Source organism: Bos taurus, chromosome 13 (genome assembly GCF_002263795.3).
Source record: "Bos taurus isolate L1 Dominette 01449 registration number 42190680 breed Hereford chromosome 13, ARS-UCD2.0, whole genome shotgun sequence".
In the NCBI taxonomy this organism is placed as follows: Eukaryota; Metazoa; Chordata; class Mammalia; order Artiodactyla; family Bovidae; genus Bos; species Bos taurus.
Window position 1 is genome coordinate 54187879 of NC_037340.1, and position 25509 is coordinate 54213387.

Genomic DNA, 25509 nt, shown 5'->3' on the forward strand with positions numbered 1-25509 from the left:
GCGCCATGGCAACTGCAGGGTAATTTGTATGTTGCTGTTAGTGATGGGAGGCAGGGCTGCAGGGAGGCTGATCCTGCATCCAGATGCACCTCTGGGGAGTCCTCCTCCCCGCTGCCCTGTGTCCTGGGGCTGCCCCAGGCCTGGGAGCACCCCCAACTTGACAATTACCTGAGACCCTCCATCAGCTGTACCCTCTGTGTCCTGAATGCACGTCAGCTACACAGGATGGGGGCCCCACACTGGCTACACAGGACGGGGACCCCGCACTCATACTGGCTACACAGAACAGGGGGCAGCCCCCCATCCAGTGTAGTGGCTCAGCTGCAGCGTCACCCGCAGGAAATCGTGACCATCGTGGTGTTCGGTGTGGAGTACTTCGTGCGGATCTGGGCTGCGGGTTGCTGTTGTCGGTACCGCGGCTGGAGAGGGCGGCTCAAGTTTGCCCGGAAGCCCTTCTGTGTGATTGGTGAGGCCCGGTGGGGATAGGTGGGCAGGCACAAATGCAGGACCAGCTTTTTCTGAAAGTTTCTTCCCACCTGCCCTCTTGGCAGCAGAGCCCGTGGTTGATGCGGCCTGAGTGCAGGGCAATGAGGTGCCGGGTGGCCGTGCCTAGGGACGGGTTGGGCTGGGTGGACTGCGGAACCACGCCATGCTGGTACTTTGTGTGCGTTCATCTGTCCATCCTTCCGGAGCCCTGGTGGGGGCCGCCCTTCTGCAGCAGAGGGCCCGCCCCCCAGCTCTGCCGTCTCCCGCAGACATCATGGTGCTCATCGCGTCCATCGCGGTGCTGGCTGCCGGTTCCCAGGGCAATGTGTTCGCCACATCGGCGCTCCGGAGCCTGCGCTTCCTGCAGATCCTGCGCATGATCCGAATGGACCGTCGGGGCGGCACCTGGAAGCTGCTGGGCTCCGTGGTCTATGCGCACAGCAAGGTGAGGGTGCCAGGCCAGGGTGGGGAGGGCTGGCCGGGCATGACACAGCCTCTCTTTTCCTCTGGGTGTCTTCCCATGACTTGACCCTTGACCTCGTCTCCCCAGCTTTTCTGCCAGGCCCAGAACCGGCTGGCTCCATGGTGTTGGGTGTACTAGATTAGTGCCCATCCCCCAGTCACCTGCGCATTAGACTGAGGCTCGTGGTGGCCACGGGCTGTGGGACCTGCGAGGTGGCTGCAGTCCCAGGTCCTTCCCAATCTCCACCCTGTGTTCCCAGGAGTTCCACAAGCCCAGATCCCACCCTGCCAGGCTGTGCGGAGAGGCCATCCTGCTGGTGGGTGGGCTTATTGGCCCCCAGCCTCCTCCCCACTGTCCTTCTTGTCTGAGGCCCCGAGGCTGGGCCTTGGTTAACAAGACAAAGTGGAAGTGTCCCTCAGCCTCAGGGAACATTCTCCAGCCTGCCTGCCTAACAGCCATTCAGGACCACTCCTTTCCTGGGTGGATGCGGCTCTGGGCCATCCCTGCCTGCCATCCTCTAGGGGTGAGGTACACAGGTGTGGGACCACCCAGGGCTGGGGCTGGGGCTGGAAAACCAGCTGCCTCTCCTGTCTGCCCAGGCTTGGGGCTCCCGGGGACTCTGCAGCCGGCTCTCGGGAGGCGTACCTGCCCCGGAAGCCCAGGGGACCCAGAGCTCAGCGAACGTCCAGCCAGATGGGGCCCTGTGCTCCTGGGCAGGTTGGGCTGGGCGCCAATTTGGCCGCTGTGACGTGGCCATCTCTTTCAGGAGTTGGTCACTGCTTGGTACATCGGCTTCCTCTGCCTCATCCTGGCCTCATTTCTGGTGTACTTGGCAGAGAAGGGGGAGAACGATCACTTTGATACCTACGCGGACGCACTCTGGTGGGGCCTGGTGAGTGTCTGGCCTCTGGCTTCACCAAGGACGTGCTCGCCGGGCGTGGCCTGCCTTGGGGTCCCTCCTGCCCATGGTCTGAGATCCCCCCACTCCTCCCCACGGTGTGCCCCAGTTCTCCTGCCTAACCTGGCTGGAGACATCTTTCTGGGGCCATCGGCTGGCTGCTTCTGACCAGAATGCCATGTGGAGGTGGCGTCCCAGATGGGCCGTGGTGGGGGATGCACTGGTCTATGTTGGGTGGCAAGAAGCCTGGCCCTCGGAGCCTGTACCCAGCCATGGCCGGTTCCTTCTCCGCTGACCAACCTGTGTGATCTCTGTGATGGAGGGGGAGGGGGCGGTGCTGCCTGTCATGTTGATGGAGCAGAGTTTGAAAAGGGGAGCTAGACCCCCCTGACTTAACCTCCCAGGCTGCTCCTGACGAGGGGGACTCCGTCCAGAGCTGGTAAACTTTTGGCCCATGCTCATGGCCACCTACCTCCTGGGCCCCTTGAGGGCCCCTCTCCTGTCACCTGGTGCAATGGCCTCTTCTGAGAAAAGGCTTCCTGGGCCACCCTCCAAAGGGCCCCGCAGACCTTGACCCCGATTGCTCGAGCCAGGACCTCCTCCTTGTCTGTTTCCATGGACGCCTCCAGGTGGGGGCCGGAGTGCCCCTCCTTTGTGAGCTCTTCTGGGGGTGCTGGACACTCAGACGGGCAACCCCTTCTGGGTATTCCCCACCTACATCGGGGGTTTCCTCTGTGAACTTTATTTTTATTTTAGTGTTTCATTTTCGGCCATGTTTCTTGGCGTGTGGGGGTCTTAGTTCCCGACCAGAGACTGAACTTGGGCCCTCGGCACTTTTATTGCTGAGTCTTGACCAAGAGACCTCCAGGGAAGTCCCTTCTCTGTGAACTGCAGACTTTAAAGTTTCACTCTGCTCTGTGATGGGATGAGATTGGCTCCGCCCCATCATTCTTGGGAACCGTTCCACCTGAGATCCCCTTGTACTGCTCTGTGGGCTGGTGGTCCTTGGAGGGGCCTCATGGGCACTGGGGGAGTCCCCCCACCACCTTGCTGTCAAGCTGGCCTCCCGAATGCTGGCCGTTAACACTGGCCTTGAATGCTGGCCCCGAGGGCCGAAGCCTTAGCAATCCCCCCACGTCCCCAAGTCTGCCTTTGTTTTGGGACTGCATGACCTTCTGAGGGAGAAGTTCGTGAGACCATGTGTGTGGAGGTGCCCCAATTCCATGCCCCTCCTGGCAGCTGGGCCCCTCCCTCTCTGGCCTCAGCTCACAAGGCCCCCCTCCAAAGGCCCCCAGATGACCCCTGAGCATCCTCAGAGGGTCCCTTGGCCCTATCACCTGTCAGGCTCCGGCTTTGTCGGAGCCTCCCGGCTGCCTGTCCGGCTGGAGCTCGGCCCTCCTGGGTGAACCTGTCCTGCCCAATTCAGGTGTAAAATGAGAGTGGAGGCTGAACACCCCGCCCCCCCACCCCACGCCCTGTTGGAGAGTTTCATTTTGGTTCTTGAGCGGGGAAGGGTGGCTGGTGGTGACCCCTGCCTCACGGGCCCCATGTAGGCAGCATGGGGCATGGGTCTGTCCAGCTGCCCTGAGGCCTCAGAGAGGGCCCTGGCTCCTGCCAGGTCTGCCTGAGTGCAGGCTCTCTGTTCACAGATCACCCTGACAACCATTGGCTACGGGGACAAGTACCCTCAGACCTGGAACGGGAGGCTCCTGGCAGCGACCTTCACCCTCATCGGTGTCTCCTTCTTCGCTCTTCCTGCTGTGAGTCCTGCCCTTCCTGCCTTTGCGGGGGACAGAGTCTGGCCTCCTCGGTGACCACTTCTCTCCTTGGGGTCACATGGGGCAGGGCAGGGCTCCCCTCTCACTGCATCTGTGGGTCCCCATCAGCACCTCCTAGCCCTGGGATTGACCAGTTGGGTCCCTGTGGCCAGGAGCGGTGCTGTGGATGACACGTCTCTGGCGGGTCTCCTGCAGAAGGCATGGGGGCCCTGTTAGCCCTCCAACTGCAGCTGTGCAGGACATGGGGGAGCTGGTGGTGCTGCTGTCTGGGTGGTCTTCTCTGAGACCCTGGGCCTCACCCCCGGCTCATTGTAGTGTAGACAGAATGGGAGGACGGCAACCTTTGTGCCCAGGTGTGTTCAGAGTGGGCCCTGCCAAGCTCCTGTGAGGATGAAGCCCCCCAGTCTGTCTCCTGGTGACTAGGGGCTGGGGGTGGGGGCGAGAAGGCGGAGCCCGGAGTGTGCAGGCAAGGTGGCGGGGGCTCTGGTCCCTGGGTGCTGTCTGACCCCAGTGACTTGCAGGGCATTTTGGGGTCTGGCTTTGCCCTGAAAGTTCAAGAGCAGCACCGTCAGAAGCACTTTGAGAAGAGGCGGAACCCCGCAGCAGGTCTGATCCAGGTGCGTCCAGATAGCCCCCGTGTGGGCCCCACACGGACCCATGGGACCCCTGGCCTGGGCCCGCGGTGTTGGAGCGAAGCCCCACTGGGTATTTGTCTCCTGTTGGGGAATTCAAGTCTGTGCTGAGAACCGCTTAGATGTTTGCAGAGGCCCAGCTCCTATGGCACATCAGGGCCAGCAGTCTATAGGCCCTGGGCCAGGCTGTCACCGGTGCTCCCGAGCTGTCCCCTCATAGCACCGACGCTGCCTTGCACTTGTGGGATCGGGGTTCAGTGACCCCCATGCAGGTAGGTGGCAGAGCCATGTCTGTGCTGCCCAGCCTGCACCACCCACCCCATCACTGGGGTCACAGTGGCCATGCAGTATCCAGCGGTGCTTCCTGAGCTATCCTGAAAGTTCGGGCCGGGCACAGGCTGCCTGAGAGGCTGAGGTTCCTGCAGCCCTTCCCAAGGACCAGGGATCCAGTGGACTTTTGGCATTGACTGGCCTTTACTACAGGCTGAACACTGGCCTGGTCCCTCACATGGCTTGGCTTGTTTTTTTAAAGATGTTTTCTTTCCCAGGTTGCAGCCTACTTTTGTGTGTATATGTATACCTGTCTTTCACTGTGAGAACTTCAAATGACTGCTTCTTTTAAATGCAAAAGAGTGTAAAGAAGAACAAAAATGCCCCCCCCCCCCCCCCGCCCCCTCATTGACAATAGTCCCACCCACTATTGACACCAAAGTCACAGCACTGCCAGAGGTTGCAAGGTTAGGGAAGGAGCGCGGCCTGAACAGACAGCACTTCCCCGCAGCCCCCTCCTCTCTGAGAAGCTCCGAGTTATTGGGGGAGGGCAGGAGATGGGGAGGAATTGGGGAAGGACCTCCACACACTGGGGGCTCCATGAGGCCACACATGCCCAGCGCTGAACGCAGGCTCAGAAGTGACTGGAGAAGACGGTAAGTGCTTACTTCACCTGACTTCATGCGGTAGGAAGTCAGCCTCTGAGACTGGTTTCTTAGATATGACACCAAAAGCATAAGAAATGAAAGGAAAACTTCTATGCGTCCAAGGGCACTATTTGAACTGTCTCCTTAGAGAGTGAAAAGATAACCCACAGGATGGGAGAAAATATTTGCACATCAGATATCTGATGGAGATCTGGTATCCAGAATACATGAAGGACTCGCAGCTCAATGGCAAACAGACAAACAACCCAACTAAGAAATGGGCAAAGGATTTAAGTAGACATCTCTCTGGAGAAGATATACCAGATGGCCTATAAGAACGTGAAAAGATGTTCAGTGTCGTTCTTCATGGGGGAAATGCAAAGCAAGAGTCCTTCATGTCCACCAGGATGGGTCACAATTTAAAAAAAGTGTTGATGAGGATGTGAAGTCAGAACCCTCATATGTCGCTGTGGGAGTGGGTGTGAAATGGTGTGGCTGCTGTAGAAGACAGTTTAGTGGCTCCTCCAAAGGTTAAACCTGTCACACGACCCAGCAATCCCACTCTTAGGTGAACAGCCAACAGAACTGGAAACAGGTGTTTAGCCACAGTCCTTCACGCAGGTGTTCACAATGGCACCATTCACAGGAGCCAAAGGTTGAAACACTGCCTCAGCCAGTGAAAGGGTGCAGAAGGTGTGGTCCGTCCACAGGCTCGAATCTTGTTTTTCAGTCACTCAGTTGTGTCTGACTCTTTGTAACCCTATGGGCTGTAGCCCATCAGGCTCCTCTGTCCATGTGGTTTCCCAGACAACAATACTGGAGTGGGTTGCCATCTCCTTCTCCAGGGGATCTTCCTAGGGATTGCACCTGCATCTCCTGCATTGCAGCAGATTCTTTACCACTGAGCCCCCTGGGAAGCCCCATGCTTGAATATATCTGGCCTTAAAAAGAACAAGGCTTGGACATGGGCTCCACCAGGGACAGGCCTTGGGAACGTGCTAAACGGAGGGAGCCAGACCCAGGAGGCCTGCCACTGAAATTCTATTGCTAGGAAGTGTCCAGAGTGGGGAACCGCAGAGACTGACGCAGATCAGGGATGGCAGGCCAGGGGTGGAGGGAGTGGGGAGTCATGCTGGTGGATTGGGGGCCCTTGGTCTTGAGGTGGTGAAAGTGTGGTGTTTGTCAAGGGGACATTTGCACAGCATCAGGAACGAGCTTAGCACCAATCAACTGTGCCCTTTAAGAGGGTGAATTTTACGTTATGTGTATTTTACTCTGATTAACGAGAGTTGGGAGCAGAGGCCAGGCCTGGCCAAGGCTGGTGTAAAGGCCAGGCCCTGCAGGGGTTCAGCCTTACAGTGGAGGATGCGGCCCATGTCCTTGGCTCTGGCCCTCACCTCCTGTCCCCTGGGGAGGGCAGGAAGGTGACCATGATGCCGAGTGATGGCTGCCAGGCATTAGGTGGGACAGATGGAAGGGAAAGAACTGGAGTTCCGTGCGGACTCACTGCTGGGTCCCCGCTCCCAACTCTACTCTGCAGAGGTGACTGTGGCCCATGGGGATGGGAGCGACACTGGGCTGCTGTCCAGAGGCCAGTGCACAGGGATGCGTGGGAGCGAGGCCCTGGGAGAGGCGGGAGGGCCCCTAGCGGCGCCTGACCCCCCTCCTCTCTACAGTCCGCCTGGAGGTTCTATGCCACCAACTTGTCGCGCACGGACCTGCACTCCACGTGGCAGTACTACGAGCGCACGGTGACCGTCCCCATGTACAGGTACCTCTGCGCCCCCCACGCTGCCTGGGTGTGCCCCCCATTTGTCCTTAATCCCCGTTTTCAGTTGCTCATCATTTTGTTTGCTTTTTGTTTCTTTTTCTTTAAAACATGTACTTTTCAGAAACGAGTCGTGTGTGATTTATTTTATTAACTTTGTTCTCTGTTTTATAGTTTGCGGCTTTTATTTTTCACCTTCATTCCGCCCCCTGCTTAGTGTCCTTGCTGTCAGGGGTGTAGTGTGTGAGTCTGGTGGACACGGCCCCCTGAGCTCACGGAGGTAAATGCGGCTGCTTCCACGGACGGCAGCCGGGTGCAGCCCCGCTGGTGGGGGGCCCTGTGTTTAGAAGCAAAAGGATATCCTTGACCCTCTGACCCCTAGTGAGGGCCAGGGTCTCTGTTGAGGAAGGAGAGACCCCCGGACCACAGAGAGGCCCCAACAGGACAAGGTGCAGACACCCCCACGATCCCTGCGGGGGACAGAGGGTCCTGGGGAGCCCCCCTGGGGGCCACATGGACAGTGGGCACCTTTCCAGGCTCTGCCCCTGGGGTGTGTTGGTGCCAGGCCCGGGCTCAGAATGAGGTCCGAGGTGAGAAGGGTGGGGCCTGGCCAGAGTCCATGAAGGTCAGATGCCCTCCAGTGAACGCTGAACTCTGGGTCCTTTCAGCCAGAAGAGTCCCCTTACCTGCCCCTGAGTGTCCACCCAATGGAGCCCTCACCGGGGCAGAGTCCTCCTGCAGGTCCCCACCTGCCTCTCCCAGGATCTGTCACCTGGGAGACAGTGCTGCCCACTCCCCTCTCCAGCATTTGACCCACCATCACTCCCAGGGACACTCAGTCTTGGGGTGCCGGGGGCCCAAGGGCACTCGCTCTTACCCCAGGCCCTGTGTTCCCAGTCCTCAAGGCAGGACCGACCCTCGTGCTAATTTTCTTTGTTCTGTTGTTTCCCCCACTTTCCTCGACTATTTTTTTCATTTCCTTTTTCTTCTCCCGTTCTTTTACAATCTTCTGTTCCTTTCCCTTTGTGTGTGTGTGAAAAACACTTGAAAGCTCGCAAACTCAAACCTACGGGGCCTCCAGGTAGGACTGCATGGGCGGAAAGCGTGTAGTGTGATTCTGTTCTGTTGGGGACTGTCCCGGGGCCCCCTGAGCCAGCCCTGCCCAGCCTGTGGCCCCTACTTGGAGCCACATGCCCCCTCCTCTCTCCCCTGGTCCCCTCTCCTGACTGCCCCCCGCCCCCAAGCTGCTTTCTTGTGCTGGAACTGTCTGTCCAGGTGTTTTCTGTCCCTTGTTCTGCTTCCTGCCTGTCTCAGTGGCTGGGGTCCTGCCCCTGCGCCTCCACCCTGCCCCCGGGGCCCCACTTATGCCCAGTGCAGAGGTAGTGGAGACGGAGTATTGGCTGTCCCAGTTTGGGGCACTCCCAGTTAGCCCCCAGTCCTGGCAGACTGCTCTGGGCTTGGGGTCTCTCTCTCTCTCTGCATCCACTCCCCCAGCCCCAAGTCTTCCCACTGCAGTGAGAGTGAGACTCAAGGCCGCGGACAGAGGGTTCTGTGGCCCATCCATGTAGCCCCACTGACCATGTCTGCACCAGACAGCTCACTTCCTGGGGTCCCCTGTCTAGACCAGGGTGCCAAGCTGCTCCAGGAAGGGTCCCCTGTGCCCTTTGTAGGCCCTGCCTTTCCCCTCAGAGTGGTGGCACCGTACTCCGCCCTGCAGAGCAGGGATCTCTCATCCTCCCTTGGTGCCCTCTGTGGGAACCTGTCAGAATTAATCCTCTGCTCCCAGAAGGGAAGAGGGGGCCAGGCAGGGCCAGGGTCCGCAGGCAGGAGGGCCTGACCCCTCCCCCAGAGGCGGGGTGGTGAGGGACCAGTATCCTTCCTGGCTGCTGACCCGGGTTCCTGGGGCTCCAGGTGGGGGGACCCTGCTTCAGACCCTGACAGGCTCCTCCCAGACCAGCAGCCCCTTGGTTCACCTACTCCAGCAGCACCACATCCACCAATGTCCGGGGAGACACCCCTGCCCAGCCCCGGGCCTGGGGGCTGGTGGTGTCCTCCGCAGCCAGCTGACCCCTAGACTAACACTGCTCGCTCCTGTGTGTCCCACCCCTGTCACCCGCTGCACTCTTGTCCCCCACGACTGGACTGTGTGTGCGTGGCCCTCGAGTGTGTGGTGCCTGCACGTCCTTGCCCGTCTGTGTTCTGTCCCCTGCTGCTCTGTGTCCAAGGCATGGCGTCCTAACTGCGTGTCCCTGCCCTTGACCCACGTGTGGGGGCTGACTGGGTCCAGCTGCCCGGGGTCTCTGCTCCAGGCCATGGTGGGTGCTCAAGGCAGTGAGGAGACCAGCTCTGCCCCAGTGTCCATCCTGGGGCTCTCCTGTACCCATGGCTTGAGCCGACTGAACTGCCCAGGACTCTTGCTTGGTCTGGACCTAAGAGGACAGGGGACAGCCTTGGAGAGGAGTGGGGAGGGGGAAGAGGAGGGCGAGCGTTCCCAGGATCCAGGCCTGGCGGGGCTGGGGCTGCAGAGGGAACAGAGAGGGGGGGGCCACATCTGCTCCCCTGGGATGGCAATGACCAGGGCAGGGCTAGGGGACGGGCGTTCCTTTGGGTGCTAGGGGCACGGCTGGGCAGGGAGGAGTTGGGAGAGACCAGAGCAAAGTTGGAGACTGAGTGGCAGGGGCAGGTCAGGGCTGCGGGTGCAAGGGGTCAGAGATCTTCCTCTTTTGGAGACAGTGGGGAGTCCGAGCAGAAGGACTAGAGCAGGTCAGAGGAGGATGGGCATCCGGGGAGCAGGGACATGGGGCACGTGGAAGGGTTGGGAGTGGGTCGGGGCTGGAGCCAGGGTGTGTGGGGAATGGTGGTACTGTAGGACAGAGTGAGGATGCCCAGGAGAGGCTTGGATACAGTTGCCTGGGAGGGTCAGGGGTCCCCAGGGTCAAGAAGGCTCAGAACAGGGTTTGGGGGCCTGGGACTCAGTGGGGATGTCACAGACAGTGGGGGTGTCAGAGCAGGTGGGGGGGTTCACAGACAGTGGGGGGTCACAGAGCAGGTGGGCTTATCAGAGCCAGTGGGGGTGTCAGAGCAGGTGGAGGCTGAGTCAGGAAGGAGAGACCAGTGCCTGGAAGCTGACAGGGTGACTGATGGACGAGATGGAAGCTGAGGGTTGAAAGTGTCCAGGAACCAGGTGGGGAGTGGGGAATGGGGTGCGGGGGGAGGGACAAAAGTGTCCCCAGACAGTATGGGGACCCAAGTCTCTGGGTGAGGCTCCTGCAGCTGGAGGTGGGGGTGTGGGCTTCCCCAGGAGCCTCCCAGGTGTACAGACCACTTCCTGGCATCCCAGAGGGACTTGATTCACCTCTGGCTTCCTTGCTGGTGGCCACAGCGCTGAATGCTGGATTGGCAGGCAGGCCAGGCATGTGGCTGTCCTCGTGGGTGGGACTCCATCTGGGAGCCGCCCAGTGGGCTCTGCCCAGCACAGTCCTTTCCTGGGACCTCCGCCCTACTCAGCTTTGGCAGAGAGTGGCTCAGTGAGAGAGGGGTCTGGGAGTCCTAGGATGTTGGGGACTGCATTTTCAACTGTGCTGCAAATCCAGGGGGTGTTCAGTGGTTGGGAATGGGGAGGGCGCCCTCCCATTTTCTGGTGCCCTGCTGGACCTGCTCCACGTGGGTGTCCCATCTAGGGATGGCCTGGGTACCATCCACTCCCAGGGCCGAGGTGCCCAGGGAAAGTGAACCCAGAGGAATACAGAAAGTGCCTGGGCCGCAGAGGTGGAGGCATGGGCTCCCCGGGGGTCTGCTGCCGCCATGGACTCCTCCTGTTTCTGCCTGTGACAGGTCATGGCCTGTGTCCCCATGTGAGATGTGGACTCTGGTGAGAGTTGGCATGGGGTTCCCTGGGGCTCTGGTGGGTTGGGGGCTCACTCACCTGTCCTCTTGCTGCAGACTGATCCCACCCCTCAACCAGCTGGAGCTGCTGCGGAACCTCAAGAGCAAGTCCGGACTTACCTTCAGGTGAGCGGGAGCATCCACCGGCTCCAATCCCCCATGGCTCCGTAAGGGCCAGTAGGGGTGCCCAGGCTGGACTAAGGCCCCTGATGGCTCAGGATGTTCACATCCTGTTGCCTCAGGCCCTGGTGCTGCTGGTGGTTTTCCCCTGTTGCTGACCAGTCTTGGCTCCTATCCTGAGGGCGGCTGGTTTGGGGGTGGGCATGGGGTGGGGGTGGTGCTCCATATGGGGCGGGGAGGCTGGTGCTCTGGCCACAGGTCAGAGGAAGAGTCCACCCTGGAGCATCGGGTGGAGACACATGGGTAGCACCTGCTGGTTCCTTCACGACTACAAAACCTGCGACTCCCGGAGCACTTGACACAGACGGGCTTGCCGAGGACACGGACTGGCCAGTGGGAGAGGAGGGGAGGATGCCTGCTGGGCCCAGCGCCCAGGGCTGTTTGAAGAGCTCTCAGCAGTGGGGCATCTGGAGAGGGTTGGATGGTGCCCCCCTGCAAAGATTCATCTGTGTCCTGGGACCTGTGAACATGACCTTATCTGGAAGAGTCCTCATGGATATGGTTAAGTGAAGGACCTTAGCTGTCCTGAGTATCGACTGTGGAATTCGACAGCTCCAGAGCTTTCTTCACACTGCCTCTTTCAAAGTTTGTTAATATTGGTGATGCTGATTAAAACAAGTGTCCATAAACATGGGGTCATAGCACCCTCAGTCTCAAAACTTGTGACCCCTTCCAGATTCACTGTCCCTCCGGGATCTGCCTCCTTGGACCCCCTGGGGAGCTCCTGGGGGTGTGTGGGCTGTTTCTGCACCCCTCACACACAGCCCTGGCCCATGGGAGCATTGTGCATCAGCTGGGCCCTGTGTGGGGTCCAACCGCTGGGCCAGCTTCTGATATCCTGTGCTTCTGTTTGCAGGAAGGAGCCCCAGCCGGAGCCATCTCCCAGGTCAGTGCCCGCCTGCCTTCTGCCGCCTCCGCTCTTCTCTGCGTGTCCCGTGGAGCTCGCGCTGCTGCGGGGCCTGTGCATGCTCCCCAATGCCACTGCGCAAGGACCCCTGCCCGGTGGCGATGTGGGCACCTGGGTCTATGCCTCCTTCCAGGCCCCCGAGCTGAGGGACAACTCCTGTCTGCCCGCCTGTGACTGCAGCCCCTTGGGTGGGAGGTGGGGGGCTTCCAGGGGAGCGGTCCCACTGGCTCCAGGCACAGGGTCTGGGCTGCTCTGAGTCAAGGGTGGCCCAGGTGGACACTCCCACGGGGTGTCCCAAACACTGCGGATCAGGGTCAGGCAGTGCGGGGGGTGCTGTTCTGAGGGGAGGTCTTCACACCACCCCTGCAGGTCTTGATTTGTGGAGGTTTCTGGAGGATGGAGGAGTGGGAGAGGGTTCCCTTTGGGCAGGGTCTCCTGCCCCGCCTCACACCCCCTCGGCACTACCCGTGTCTGTCTAGGCCCCTGCAGTTCTGTTTGGTTCAGGTGAATTTGAGACCGGGACCCCAGATGGGGACTCCCGGGGGTGATCTCTGCTGGGGTTAGGGTGATAGCACCCTGCTGTTTTCCTAGTTTTGAAAGAAAGCCAGATCAATTCACCACTTTCGAGTCTGGTGACCTCCAACCTGCCCATGTACTGCTGTGTATCTCTGAGCTCAGGGGTTCCCGGGTGCCATGTCCACACCTGCACGGGGAGTCCTATCCCCCAGGCCATGGGCCAAAGATGCTGCCTGCTTGTTCCTGCCCTCCTGGACTGAAGGCTGCTCAGCTGTGAAGGCATTGGGCTGAGCCCTGCTTCAGCATCCATCGGAGAGGGGCATGTACCCCACCCCTGAGTTCCCAAAGCGGGTTGGCCACTGGAGCTGACCTGGAAATATCAGCAGTGCTTTGCCTCCAACCAGCCCAAAGAGCAGCAGAGATGACCCTTTAGATCCAAGACCAGAGTGGCTTTATCCTGGGCAGTGACCTCTGTTCTCATGGGCACAAACCAAGGGGCCCGGCATGGGGCTGTGGTCAGGTGGGCAGGGAGGGGGAGCAGCAAGCCTGGTGTCTGGGGAGCCCCGAGGCTGCTCCACTTTGTTGGTTCCCGTTGGTGCTGCCATCAGCCCCTCCTGTGAGCCCCCAGGACCCTGAGGCCGAGGAGGTGGGCACGGCTGCCCTCAGCTCTGCCCAATGGGCACTCTCTGGCCCTTGGCGCGGCCCCTCCGGCCTGTCGCGGCTCCCTGTGCTCGCCGCCTGCGCGCCTCTCCCCTCCAGACAACTTTCGTCTCAGCCTCTCTCTCTCTCTCTCTCCTCTTTTGCCCTCCCTTCCCCCAATCTGGAAAATCTTGCCTGCCCCCCCCAAGTGCCTTTAATCATGTCACTGCCCTTCTCGGGCCCCTTTCACGTCCGCTCTGTCTTTGGGGATGAGGTGGCTGACCCTGAAGCAGGACTCCAGGTGAGGATTCACGGGAGCCCCCGGCTCTCCGGCACGTTCTGTGGCTCCCCCCTCGACCCCGCTTTTTGCTCCTCCCTCCCTCCCCGTGTGTCCGTGTGTCCCTGCCTGTGACCAGCAGCTTCCCCTGGGGGCCCCAGGCTGAGGCCCTGGGACAGAGGGCCGGCCTATCCTGGGTGCACACCTTTCAGCCAGGGCATCTCTGTGCCCCGACTGGAGCAGCCAGGAGCCCCTGTGCAGCACCCGGTGCACAGTAGGTCTGCAGGAAAGGGTCCCGCCCTGGACACCTGTGGGTGGGCTGTTCCTGGGCTGCCCGGCAAGGGGACCCTAAGCAGGTGGATGGGGTGGGTGCGGGGGCCCTCCACTGCCGGGAGACCCCTTGGTCCTAGCTCAAGGTGGGGACATGCACTGTGGCTGTGTGGGCGTCAGACCAAGGCGTGGGGCTGGCGGGGGTGGGCAGACGGGGGTCTCGGGCTGTGCTGCTCCGGGTGTGGCTCTGACCTGCCCTTTGATCCACCCCGTTTCTGACTGCCTACTCCTGTGCCTGGGGAACCCCCTGCGCCCCAGCTGCTTTGCTCCCGTCCGTGTGGCCCCCTCTTCATCGTGGGGGGCCATGTGCAGTGTTTGGGTGCGTGTCTGTCCAGTCTGGTGTTGGTGACTGTTTGTGGGCACCTCTTCCACCCTCTTGAGCCCAGGCCCCCCCGGGCTGAATGTGGGCAGGAAACCCCAGGGCCAGCCTAGAGCCCAGAGGCGATGGGCTGGAGTCAGGGCTCCTCACTGCCCACCCCAAGCAGAGGAGCAGTGTTCAGAGGGGTGGCTGGGCCACCACCAGTCCCCCTCCCCCTGCTCTTGTCCTGCTCTCAGACTTCCTTGTTTCACGCAGGAGCCTCTGGCCACGTGAGGCTGTTTAAATTTTCATTAAAACTAAAGAAACCGCTGCAGTTGGAGAGCCACTCCCCAAGCTCCTGTGTGTGGAAGCCAGGCTTGAGGTGTCATGTAGGAAATGGTGGGTGGGCAGTGCGGGGCTGCTCATCTGTTCAAGGCTGAGGTCCTTCAAAAGAGCCAGGGGCAGACATCCCACCCTACCTCATGCTCTTTCCTGGGGGAGGAGCCCCCAGGCGGGGCAAGGCAGGGCTCTGTGTGCAGGCCTGGGGACCCCTGCAAGGATCTGGCAAGGTCCCAGTCTTTAGGGTCTTCATCTGTCTGGCAGGCCCTGGTGGAACTGTGGCTGCCTCAGGGGTGTGCCTGGGCAGAGCACGTTTGCCCTAAAGTTGAGTTCTGTGGGCTGCTGGGCCGGGGTGGGAGTGGTCTGAGTCCTGGGAAGATGTGCCCCTCTGCCCCGGGGGCCCTCTAGTTAGTTTTTTCCTACAACCTGAACTGGGGAAGGTCCCACCAGGGAAGCGCACATGCTTGCAGGGTCCTCCACGGAGGACGAGGCCGGTGAAGCCGAGGGAAAGCTCTTTGAGGAGCCTTGACCCTGGCTTGCTGGTGTTAATGTGGGGACATCCTTGCTGGGACAGTGGCAGGTGCCACCCGTGTTTAAGTGAATGTGAGTCAACACTGTTGGCTGCGTCCGGGTTTCCAGGCACAGCAGTTTGAGAGCCACTGTCTCAGAAGCAACAACTTCGAAGGTGGAGGCAGAGAGCAAGACCCCAGGGAAGTGAAGGGTTTCTTGACGTTCTTGCTGGTTCTTTTCATTTTTGCTTAAAAGTTTTGTGGCTCAGACAGTAAAGAGTCCGTCTGCAAAGCAGGAGACCCGGGTTCGATCTCTGGGTAGGGAAAATCCCCTGGAGAAGGGAATGGCTATCCACTCCAGTATTTTTGCCTGGAGAACCCCATGGACAGAGAAGTCTGGCGGGCTATGGTCCATGGGGTCACAGAGAGTTGGACATGACTGATCAATTAACACACTTGCAGGTTCTTATGCACAGCTCGCTCTGGCCTTTGTGGAGGGTCTTGGGCAGGCTGACCACGGGCAGCCTTTCCTGAACAGCTAGCCGCAGGTCAGGATAGCCTTCACCCAGGGTCTGGCCTTGGCCGGTCCTTTCGTGTGCAGGTGCCCCAAGCCTCCTCCTCCTTGGCTCCCCTCCGGGTAGAGGTGGCCACTGCATTCTGGGTAAATGGGGGCCACTTCTGATCAGGCCGCTGTCTGGGTTGGTTTGTGAAGCCAAACTCGCACGTTTTTCCTCTGGAAACGTGAGCTTTCTGAAATCCTGTCCCTGTAGAACCAGCAAAGCCTTAGCCAGCCCATGTATTATTTTTTTGTTGGCATGAATATAGCAAAAAATAATACATCTTTTGAAAGAGATGGCCCCAAATAGATGCTGGAAGGAAAAGGTATTTTTGGAGAGAAAAAAAAGTTTTTTTCTCTCCAAAAATAGGGACTATTTTCTTTTCCAGGCTGACGGAGGACTTTGTGCGCGACCTCCTCACTCGCACTTCTCTCTCCCATGCGAACTCTGTGGCGGGTGTACCCCACGCCCGCGCGCCCGGCCGGGGTCCCTCCGGTCGCCAGCGCCCGCAGGACTAACTGTCCTCTCCTCATTTCCAGTAAAGGCAGACGGTGCGCAGAGTCCCTGTGTGGATGCTGCCCAGGACACGCTAGGTACCGCGGACACGCCGCTCGGACGACCATGCTGCACGGCTCTTGTCCCCTCCCGCTCCAAACACTCTGCTTATTAGAGGTTCTAGATGCGCCAGGGAAAGGCTGGCGCCCGTCCGGCCCCCTAGGCCCCGATTCTGATTGGCAGCTCACCTCCCAGCCCTTCGTGGAGCCACTGCTTGCCTCTGACCCCAGGTGCCCTCCTGGGTGACAGGGCCACGGCGCTAACGCCCTTCCTTCGCCCCAAGCCAAACGATGCCCCAACGATGCTGTGCTCCAAGCAGGAGAGGGGCCGGCCAGGGGGTCTGAACCCGCAAAGCGCGCCTTCCGGGGTCTGATTGCTCTCCTGCGAGACTTCCGCATGGCTGGGCCATCTAGCACCTCTACTACGCAAGGGAGGGCGCTGCCCTCCACCCGCTGCCCGCCTGCGGGAGGCGGCTCTGTCCTGTGTGTGCCGGGCTCCCTGTGGTCCTGGCACACCAAATGCACCAGAAAGCCCGAGGTCCGCGGCTCCCTCCTCCCACGTACAGGCCTGGTTTAGGGCAGACTGGAAACGGGACGGTGGAAGGGCCGACCTTTGCCCAGTGGGCTCCCTGACTGCCGGGACGTTTCCTCTCTCTGTGCCCTGTCTGCTCTCGGGGATGTGGAAGTGTCTGTCCTCCTGCTTGCTCTGGGCCCCCTGCTGCCCGCCCCACCCTGCCCCGTGCAGCCCGCAGGTGCTGGCAGCTGCACTCACCAGTCATCGTGTGCATGTGGTCCGAGCTGGCCCCGGAAGCAGGGATGTTGAGCGGTGGGCGTGGGGAGGGGCCGGGCAGCAGGTCGGGGTTCCAGGGCGGCATGCCTGCACACCTGCATCCGTGCATGCTCTGAATCCTGCTCCCCCGGAGAGGGGCTCGGAGGGTAGACCCCCCCCGCACCTGCCGTGCTGCCTGTGTGTTCTGAAGTAGGCCTGCGGGGGTGGGGGGCTCTTGCAGCCCTTGGAGGGGAGATTTGGGGTCCCAGCAGAAGCTGTCCTGCTTGCCCAGAGCTTGTGTCCAGGGGGCTGGCCTTTCAGGTCGGGGGCTGTGGTCAGGCTGCCTGGGAACCGGAAGGGCCAGAGGTGTCCATGGCCGGTCCAGGGGCCCAGGCCATGCTCGGCCCCGCTATGTGTGTTTCACAACTCTCCCCTCATCTTCCTCACCTTCCCTGGGCATCCAAGGTCCAGCCGTGGGCCAGACGGTTCTCTCGGTGGATGCTGGCCCTCTCCCTCCAAGCTGGGCCCTGGCCGCACAGACTAGGGTATAGCGGCACTCAGCCGGGGCGCCCCCTCGCTTATCCTTGTTGATGGCTGGCTTCTCTTTTGGGGATTTTGCCCTGGATGGGGGATGGGGGTGGTGGCAGGCAGGAGAGGAGAGGCTGGGCCTTGCTTTCTCCCCTAGACCTTCCTGAGCTTGCTCCCTGGCCCCGTGTAAATGCCCTTCACTCGGAGGGTGGGCTAGCCTCCCTCTCCTTCCTTGGGGGCAGGCGTCCAGAGCCCCACCCTGCATTTGCTTCCATCCTTGGCTTGTGAGGTGAGGGAGAGCCTCTCTTGACTCCTGCAGGACTGTCGGCACTCGAGCACCTGGAGTTGACGAAGGATCAGGGTGGCTGGGGGGCTGCGTGCCTGTGACTCTGAGTTGTGATAACTGAGAAAGTCCAGACCACCACCCATGGTCCCCCAGCAGGGTGCTTCTCTGAGGTCTGAGCAGTCTGAGAGTCAGGGATGGGACGGCGGGGCCAGGGCGAGGCCAGGGAAGGCTCCTTCCTGTGGCTCTGTCCTCGCAGGCAGCTGCGTGGGGTCAAGTTCCAGGGACCCCTGGTATGTACAGGACAGCAAGTCCAGCTGGGGGTCCCCATCAAGGGCTTGGCGGGGCCCTTGCTTCTTGGTTCTCCTGGACCACCTGGTGGTCTCCTTTGGGAATGACGAAGATTATCTGCACACTGGCCCCCATGCCTTGGCTCCGGGGGTCCCTCGGCCCCCCACCCCTGTCTTGGCCTCATGCCGGGCACAGCAGTTACAGGCTTGGGGCTAGTGTCCTGAGCAAGCAAATGCCCTGGCTCCTGTGCTCAAGGGGACCCTGGGCACCCAGAGTCTCTGGGGGAACCTCCCCTCCGAGTGGGCTCCATGCCTCAGGCCTGAGAACTAGCACAGAGGGTCTCAGCTGGCTGGGGGCAAGGTGGGGGCACCAGCTTGGACTGCAGTGTCTGGGCTGGGTGGACCAGGCCATGGGCCTTCTCTTGTCCATGGCCCATCATCTCTGCGCCGTCTGACGCTGTGTCAGCTGTGGGTCCCCCTTGGGTCAGTGGAGGTGGCTGACCTGGGGCATCTGTGATGGGGCTGGCACTGTTTGAGGGATCAGCTGTGGTGGTCGCTTCCCAGGGCAGCAGAGGCTCTGCCAGGGGCCCGTGTGGGCTGGCCCCAGGCCCTGGGACCCAGGGCAGTGCAGAGGCCACTCCAGGAGGTCCGGTGGCCCCTCAGTGTGGTGGCATGAATGGGTTCACAGTTCACAGGGACTTCGCTCTCCTCCAGGCAGATGGTGGTCTGTGGGAGGAAGTGAGTGGCCGCCTGGCCCTGGGCCTGACCTGTAAATACCACAACTGCTTTTGTCTCCTGCCTGAGGCCTGGAGGATGTTAGAACCGACAAACTCGGGGTGTCAGATCCATCTCCGTGGTTACCAAGAGATGAGGGCAGGGAGCCCATTATGGGGCTGCAGCTGGATGGCCATGGTTGCCCCTTCCCTGCGGCCTCTGGCCAGGGCTCGGCTGGCACCCCAAGTGTTCTCCAGAGCGTGAATGTTCTATTCCTGGATGGGTCCTGTTTGGGGGAGCCTGTGCCGCCCTGGGTAGAAGGGGTGGGCAGACCCTTGCCCTCCGTGCTGCTTCCCCTCCCCCTCCCCTATAACTCTTCCTCCAGGCAGCTCCCCAGGGTTGGGCAGAGGGGCCCAGGGGTCAGCTGCAGACCTCACCCTCCTGACCTGGGGCCACCCTCAGGAGGTGCCCAGGACGTTTGGAGAAGGAGGCCTGGCCGGACAGTGTGGCAAGAGCTCAGGCACCTTTGGGTGGTAATTGAAAGTGATTTCAGAGTCCACTGACCGGTCCCCGGCCAGGCTGAGCACCCAGTGGGCCCCGGGAGTCTGTGGTAGGGCTGACCCGTCTCCACTCACCCGGGCAACCCTCCTTCCCCATCCCCATGGCCTCGGCGCCCCATCCACCCACCAGCAGCCAGTGGGCTGGAGTGTTCTTTGCAGGGTGACCTCTCTTGCTGTCTTTCTGTGTGTCTGTCCGTCTGTTGGTTCTCGCGGGAGCAGTCAGAAGGTCAGTTTGAAAGACCGTGTCTTCTCCAGCCCCCGCGGCGTGGCTGCCAAGGGCAAGGGGTCCCCTCAGGCCCAGACCGTCCGCCGGTCACCCAGCGCTGACCAGAGCCTGGAGGACAGTCCAAGCAAGGTGCCCAAGAGCTGGAGCTTCGGGGAACGTGGCCGCGCCCGGCAGGCATTCCGGGCCAGGGGTGCTGCTTCGAGGCAGAACTCAGAAGGTGGGTTGGGCAGCCCCGGGGGTGGAGGCCTGCTGTCCTGAGGCTCTGGGAGGTGGGGCTGCACGGGCTTGTCCTGCATCACGAGCTCCATGCTCACCCACGGTACTGGTGACGGCGCAGCCCTGCTCTTAGGGCAGACATTCCCCAGGTCCTGTGTGTGGACATACCACGTTTTGCCCATCCGTCCATGCACAGTGATGCCCTCTTATACTCTCATGGTGGCCGCTCCCCGAAAAGCACAGTAGAGGGAAGCAGGCTGAGAAGGCAGGAGTGGGGACTGGAGCGCTACAGGGCCAGAGCACCAGGCCCCGCAGCGCCGGGTGCTGCCCGGCCCCTCACGGGCTGTGTCCTTCCACCCAGAAGCAAGTCTCCCAGGGGAGGACATCGTGGACGATAATAAGAGCTGCAACTGCGAGTTTGTGACAGAGGATCTGACCCCAGGCCTCAAAGTCAGCATCCGGGCCGTGTGGTGAGGACCTGGCTGCCTCTCACGGAGCCATCTGTGCACGTGGGGCCTGGGGAGCGGGTGTGAAGACACGGCTCCAGGGGGATGCCTCGCGGCCGACACCCCTTCAGCCCGGGCCCTGCCGCTCACAAGGCACCTGCTGTCATGGCCATCGCCTGCACCCGGGTGCCAGGTGCCGTGGACAGCAGGAGCTGTGCTGCACGGGGGTTCCTGACTGGACAAGGGTCCTCGGCACAGCTAGGCCCAAAGGTGGAGGGAGTACGGGGCATGGGGGTCCCGGATAATAGGGCTAGAGATTCTGGGAGGGCCACAGCTAGGTGATCGTTGGGGGCTGCCTTTGGTGGTCTCTGCCCAGGGCTCACAGCCCCTCCTCTGACCCCTCCAGTGTCATGCGGTTCCTGGTGTCCAAGCGGAAGTTCAAGGAGAGCCTGCGGCCCTACGATGTGATGGACGTGATTGAGCAGTACTCAGCCGGCCACCTAGACATGCTGTCCCGCATCAAAAACCTGCAGTCCAGGCAAGAGGGCCCACCCTGCCCTGGGGTGCGGAGCCGGGTCCTCTGGGCCAAACCCGGGTGCTGTTCGGGGACCGGTGCAGTGCAGGCTGCCCGTTCCCGGCAGAGGTGTGGTGGCAGATGCGGCTGCAGACACAGTGGCTGGCCCTGCTTGCTGCCACGTCTGGGCCCTTCCTCTCTGGCCCCACGTCGGCCCCATGTGGGCTTTCTGCCGTGTCCTCATGTGGTCTGTTTTTGAATCTTTCTGTTGTCTCTCTCTTCTCTCTGCCCTTGCCATGATGGGCAAACGTGTATGTATGTATGTGTGCACATGCACGTGTGTGAATGCACACGTGTACTCACGTGTGTGCAGACCTTAGGCACACGTGTGCACACATGTGTATGTGTAAAGTGCATGCATGTGCATGTGTGCACACGAGTGCAACACATGTTTGGCAGAAGTGTGTGGGTGTACGCATGTATCTGTGTGTGTCGTGTGTCCTTGCATGTATGTGTGCCCACGTGAGCTGGGGAGCTTAGTTCTGTTGAGAGGTGAAGGGGCAGGTTTCTGTGGGCCTGCTGGGCAGCAGTTAGGCCATGTGGCACCTCTTCCTTCAGAATGGGAGGGCAGGTTCTCCCTCCCCTCATGCAGAGGGATTCCTATGGCCAGAGTAGGCGATGGGGCTGGAGAGGTGCCTGGTGTGGCCGGGGCAGTGCACACGCGGGCACTGCCGTCTCTGGCTTGTTCACTCCAGGAGTCAGTCGTACATGCATGTACACAGACACAGTGAGGACCCAGGACACACATGCACACAGAACTATGTCTACTCCGACATGCACATGCGTGTTGGCACATGTATACACAAATAACTGTTTCCTAAGCCGCATGTCCACACACATGTCCCATAGGCCAGCACACACACATGCACACTGAGTACACATGTGCTCAGAAGCACGCACTGTCTACACAAACGAGCACACGTGTCTGTGGTGCCCGTGATGCCATGGCTGGCGTGGGTCTATCCTGGCGTGGGCCTCACCCTCTGCTGGCCAGGCCCCTCCCCTGAGGCTGCTGCCAGTTCTCTGGCCCTGAAGCCTGGGCCCTGGCCATGGAGGGGTCTGGATGGTCGCAGCAGCACTGGGGGTCAGCCCAGCCTCTGGCCCCATGGCAGGTGGTGTCCGCCCGGTTCTGCTTAAGATTCCAGGGGAGGGGTCCATCTAGGCCTCCAGCTCTCCCTTAGGGTGGGGCCAGGGGTTGACCCCTTCCTGTCCACAGGCTTGGGCCAGGAGGTCAGCCGCTCAGTGTCCTCCTCGAGCATTGAGTAGACCTGTGTGTTTGTGCGAACGTCTGTGCCCATGCAGTTGTGTACGTGTGAGAGTGCATGTGTACACAGGTGTGTGGACATGTGCCAGTGCATGTAAACATGCAGGTATGTGCAGTGTGTGAGCGTGTACGTGTGTTCACATGTGTGCAAGTGTGAGCGAGAGGCCGCCCCAGGTCCCAGTGGCTGGCCCACCTCTACCCGTCACAGCAGCTGTTTTGTTCACCAGGCTCTTCTGTCCTAGATGGTCTCCTCTCCCTCCCTTTCCGTCTGGAAAACAGATGAGACAGACCCACCCCGCAGGAGCTGGATGTCTGTCGCTCACTGGCAGGGCCTTCATGTCCTTCCTGGGACCCTTGGCACTTTGCTGCCAGCTGCCTTGTGTCCCATGCATGTGGACACTGGCCTGGGCAGACAGGGCCACGAGCTTGTGGACCCACCCGGTGCCGAGGTCCTGGAGCTCAGAGTCCTTGCGCTCCAGGGTCGGGGCGGCCTTCAGCAGGTCGTTCCTTTTGTCTCTGCAAGTTCCTGTTGCCCCCCACATGTTGCTTCACGATGCATTTTCCCGGTGTCTCTTTTCTTGTTTACTCGCCAGGATAGATATGATTGTGGGCCCCCCACCCCCTTCAACTCCCCGGCACAAGAAGTACCCCAGCAAAGGACCCACGGCCCCTCCGAGAGAGTCACCCCAGTACTCACCTAGGTCAGGACACGCCCCGCCTGTCTGTGTGGAATGCCAGTCCCCTTCGCTCCAGCCACATGACGGCAGCACCCTCTCTGCTCGACAGGATATGGAGTTGTTCCTGTCCTTGACAAAGCGACGTCCTCTGAGGCCCCGGGAGGCTGGGTCAGGGGCCCTTGAGCTGCTCCTCTTGGCATGGTCCTGGGGAGGCCGTGTGACACCTGTGTGACTGCTGTGGGGCACTCCCCGGGCACAAGTAGATGGCAGCCCCCCAGGGACCAGATGCATTCAGACGTGAGGGCCTGCCTTGCGGGGGCTCTGCCCGAGCACCAGTACGGGCTCCCAGCACCACTGCCGGTGGGTCACTCTGTGCCGCTTATGGACCAAGCCAGTCCTCTGGCCTCTAGACTCTGGTGAAGAGTGACTAGGAAAGGCCCCAACCTGAGTGGGGCGCCCAGGGGTTCCCCAGAACCCTGGGCTTTGTGTCCAGTTGTCACCACAGTCAGGGTTCCTGTAGGAGGTGGTCCTGGTCAAAGAGGAGTGGAGTACGAGGGCAGTTAGGTGTTAGGCAGCAGGAGCAGGGTCATTGGTGGTGAATTCAGACATTGGAGCCTTCCTGTTCCCCTGGACGGTTGAAATGATGGCTGTGATGCCCCTAGTAGGTCTGTGAGAGCAGCACCCAGGGCAGGGATATGGGGTGCTGGCAGAGAGGACCAGGGGTGTCCTGAAGGCCAGCAAGGATGCTGGCCGCTGGGCCAATGGAGCGAGTGGGGTGTCTGACTCCTGTGTGCTGGGGTTTCTCTGCATAAGGCCGGGGGTCAGTGTACTCAGCATCCCAGCCTGGCAGCTCTCCTATAAGAAAGGAGTTTCGGGGGGAGAAGGCCTGACCCAGGGCAGCCCAGACAGTGTTTGTCGCATCCCCTGTCCTTCCTGTGTCCCGCAAAGAGGACATGGAGGACAGCCCCAAGGAAGCTGTGCCCCGAGGCAGCAGCCCGCCCTTCCGGCATCGCTGCAGGGCACAGAGGCTGAGAAGGCCCTGCCAGCCCTAGGAATCCCCAGGCCTCCCGGACCACTGCAGCCAGAGGACATGCAGACTCCCACAGAGAAGGGGCCGAAGGGCCGACTGGGCACAAGGGGTTAAGCCCAGCTCCTCACCAGAGGCCCAGGGGAGGGGGTGGTACAGGGAGCACCCACCAGCAGCAGCTCCAGGCCGACCCTGGGCTGAGGCTCCCAGGGCAGCAGCCAGGTGGACAGCCCGTCATGTGGCAGGGGTGAAGGCGCTGAGCGCCCGTGCCTGGACTGTGTGGACACTTGAACACCAGACAGCCCTCCTCCCGCTCTGTCCCCACAGTGTCTGCTTGGAGTCTGAGGGCCCTTCTTCCCCCCGCAACCGCCACCCCCCTCCCCCCGCATGATCAAGCATGATGCCCACTGGAGCATGAGGAGGCTGCCCCATGGCTGATGCAAGCCTGACCCCTCCTGCTTCCTGCGACAGACAGGACAGATCCCCGAGTCCTGACAGGCGATCAGGGCAGCTGTGGGTGAGGAAGGCAGCCGGGGAAGGGGCAGTGGCTTCAAGTGGCACTTCTGGGGGTGCTGGCGGCCCTCCCCACTCTGGAGCCTGGAAGGAGGCTTTGCCCATGAAGCTCGCGTGGCCTGTGCCCGGGTCACTGTCCTGCCAGCTGCACCCTGGCCCCAGTGTCTTTGCCCAGTGTCCATGTGGCTGCACCCCTCCGGCTCGGGCACCCACGCTGCTGCTCTCAAGGTGCCTTCTGAGCTCCTCTGGGGCCGTTCCTGCTCACACGGTGGTCAAGCAGAAGCCCCTCTAGGAAGGAGGCCTCCCTCCCATCTTGTTGGCTTTTCTGACTGCTGCCCTTGTTTGAGGCCACCTCAGCTGTGTTCCACATCCCCCACTCGTGTGCACATAAGGGCACACTCACGTTCACACAAGTGCGCGCACATACATGGAAGCACGCACACGCATGCATAGTAAGCACACACGTGTACACGCACGAGCGCACAGGGACCCCTTCTGGTTGGCAGTGGCTCTGTCTGTCCCTTCTGGTTGTGTGTTGGCGGTTTTTGGTGTTAGTCTGTGTCCTTTCCCGCGTCTGGCGCATGGAGCGTAGCCCTCACGCCCCCCACCCCGCCCCCTACCGCGCTTTTGTGGTTCCCTTTGCCCACCTTTAGCTCCGCCCCCTCCAGACCCCCGGGTGGGCGGGGCCTCAGTGGCACGTTATCCAGGAGCAGAGCTGGGGTGGGGGCGGGGCTCAGGGTGGGGAAGGTTGGGGGAGCTGGGAGTGCATGGCCCTGGCTTCCTTCTCTGCTCCTCGCTGATGTGCCAGCCTCGCTGGGATGGGACGGTCAAGGGACAGGTCCCGAGGGTGGCAGAGAGCAGGACGGGGACCTGGCGCCAGGCGTCTGTCTGTCCTGGTTCCTCGCTGCCCTCAGTAGTCTCTGGCTCAGTCGGAGCCTGAAACTGGGGGCTGCGGCCTGGCCCAGGAGGAGACGCCTTGGGCCCCGGCGCTCTCACCCGACCTCACGCCCGGGGTGGGTCTCTTCCGGCAGAGTGGACCAGATCGTGGGGCGTGGCCCAACGATGGCGGACAAAGACCGAGGCAAGGGCCCGGCGGAGGCGGAGCTGCCCGAGGACCCCAGCATGATGGGGAGGCTGGGGAAGGTGGAGAAGCAGGTGGGAGAGGCTGGGGGTCCGTGGTGTCAGCGCGGCTGCTGCGGGAGGGTGCGCCAGCTTTGTGGGTAGCTGAGGGCTGTGGTGTCTGGACCCTGGGTACCCTGTGAGCACTCCCAGGCCTGGGGCACTTCCCTTCTTCTGGCCAGCGCCTATAGACCCCAGGCCAAGCACTGGCTTGCTGGCTCTCTTCTCGCCTGGGGGGCGCTGCTGCAGGGCCTTCGTGGTGGTTCTCCACCCCACTTGGCTGACCTTGTCTGACTTTCCTCTACTCTCTTGGGAGCAAGTCCTCTGGAACCACACACAAGACCCTTTGCTGAGGGTCTGCTTCTGGGAG

At 61.2% G+C, this 25509-nt stretch overlaps 1 protein-coding gene across 9 annotated transcripts in view; it reads left to right on the forward strand.

Moving 5' to 3' along the window:
* KCNQ2 (potassium voltage-gated channel subfamily Q member 2) overlaps positions 1 to 25509 on the forward strand; it is a 48277-nt gene that overhangs the window by 16446 nt on the left and 6322 nt on the right. The window contains exons 3-17 of one of the 9 annotated variants that reach the window (XM_025001103.2): positions 340 to 466; positions 756 to 931; positions 1716 to 1841; positions 3497 to 3607; positions 4147 to 4242; positions 6851 to 6945; positions 7994 to 8023; positions 10885 to 10953; positions 11864 to 11893; positions 15919 to 15972; positions 19297 to 19520; positions 19881 to 19989; positions 20372 to 20503; positions 22397 to 22504; positions 25052 to 25175. In XM_025001103.2, the coding sequence (XP_024856871.1) occupies positions 340 to 466; positions 756 to 931; positions 1716 to 1841; positions 3497 to 3607; positions 4147 to 4242; positions 6851 to 6945; positions 7994 to 8023; positions 10885 to 10953; positions 11864 to 11893; positions 15919 to 15972; positions 19297 to 19520; positions 19881 to 19989; positions 20372 to 20503; positions 22397 to 22504; positions 25052 to 25175 (1611 nt within the window). The remainder of the gene's footprint in view (positions 1 to 339; positions 467 to 755; positions 932 to 1715; positions 1842 to 3496; positions 3608 to 4146; positions 4243 to 6850; positions 6946 to 7993; positions 8024 to 10884; positions 10954 to 11863; positions 11894 to 15918; positions 15973 to 19296; positions 19521 to 19880; positions 19990 to 20371; positions 20504 to 22396; positions 22505 to 25051; positions 25176 to 25509) is intronic. The other 8 variants (XM_025001104.2, XM_025001106.2, XM_025001107.2 and 5 more) reach the window with 8 other exon arrangements.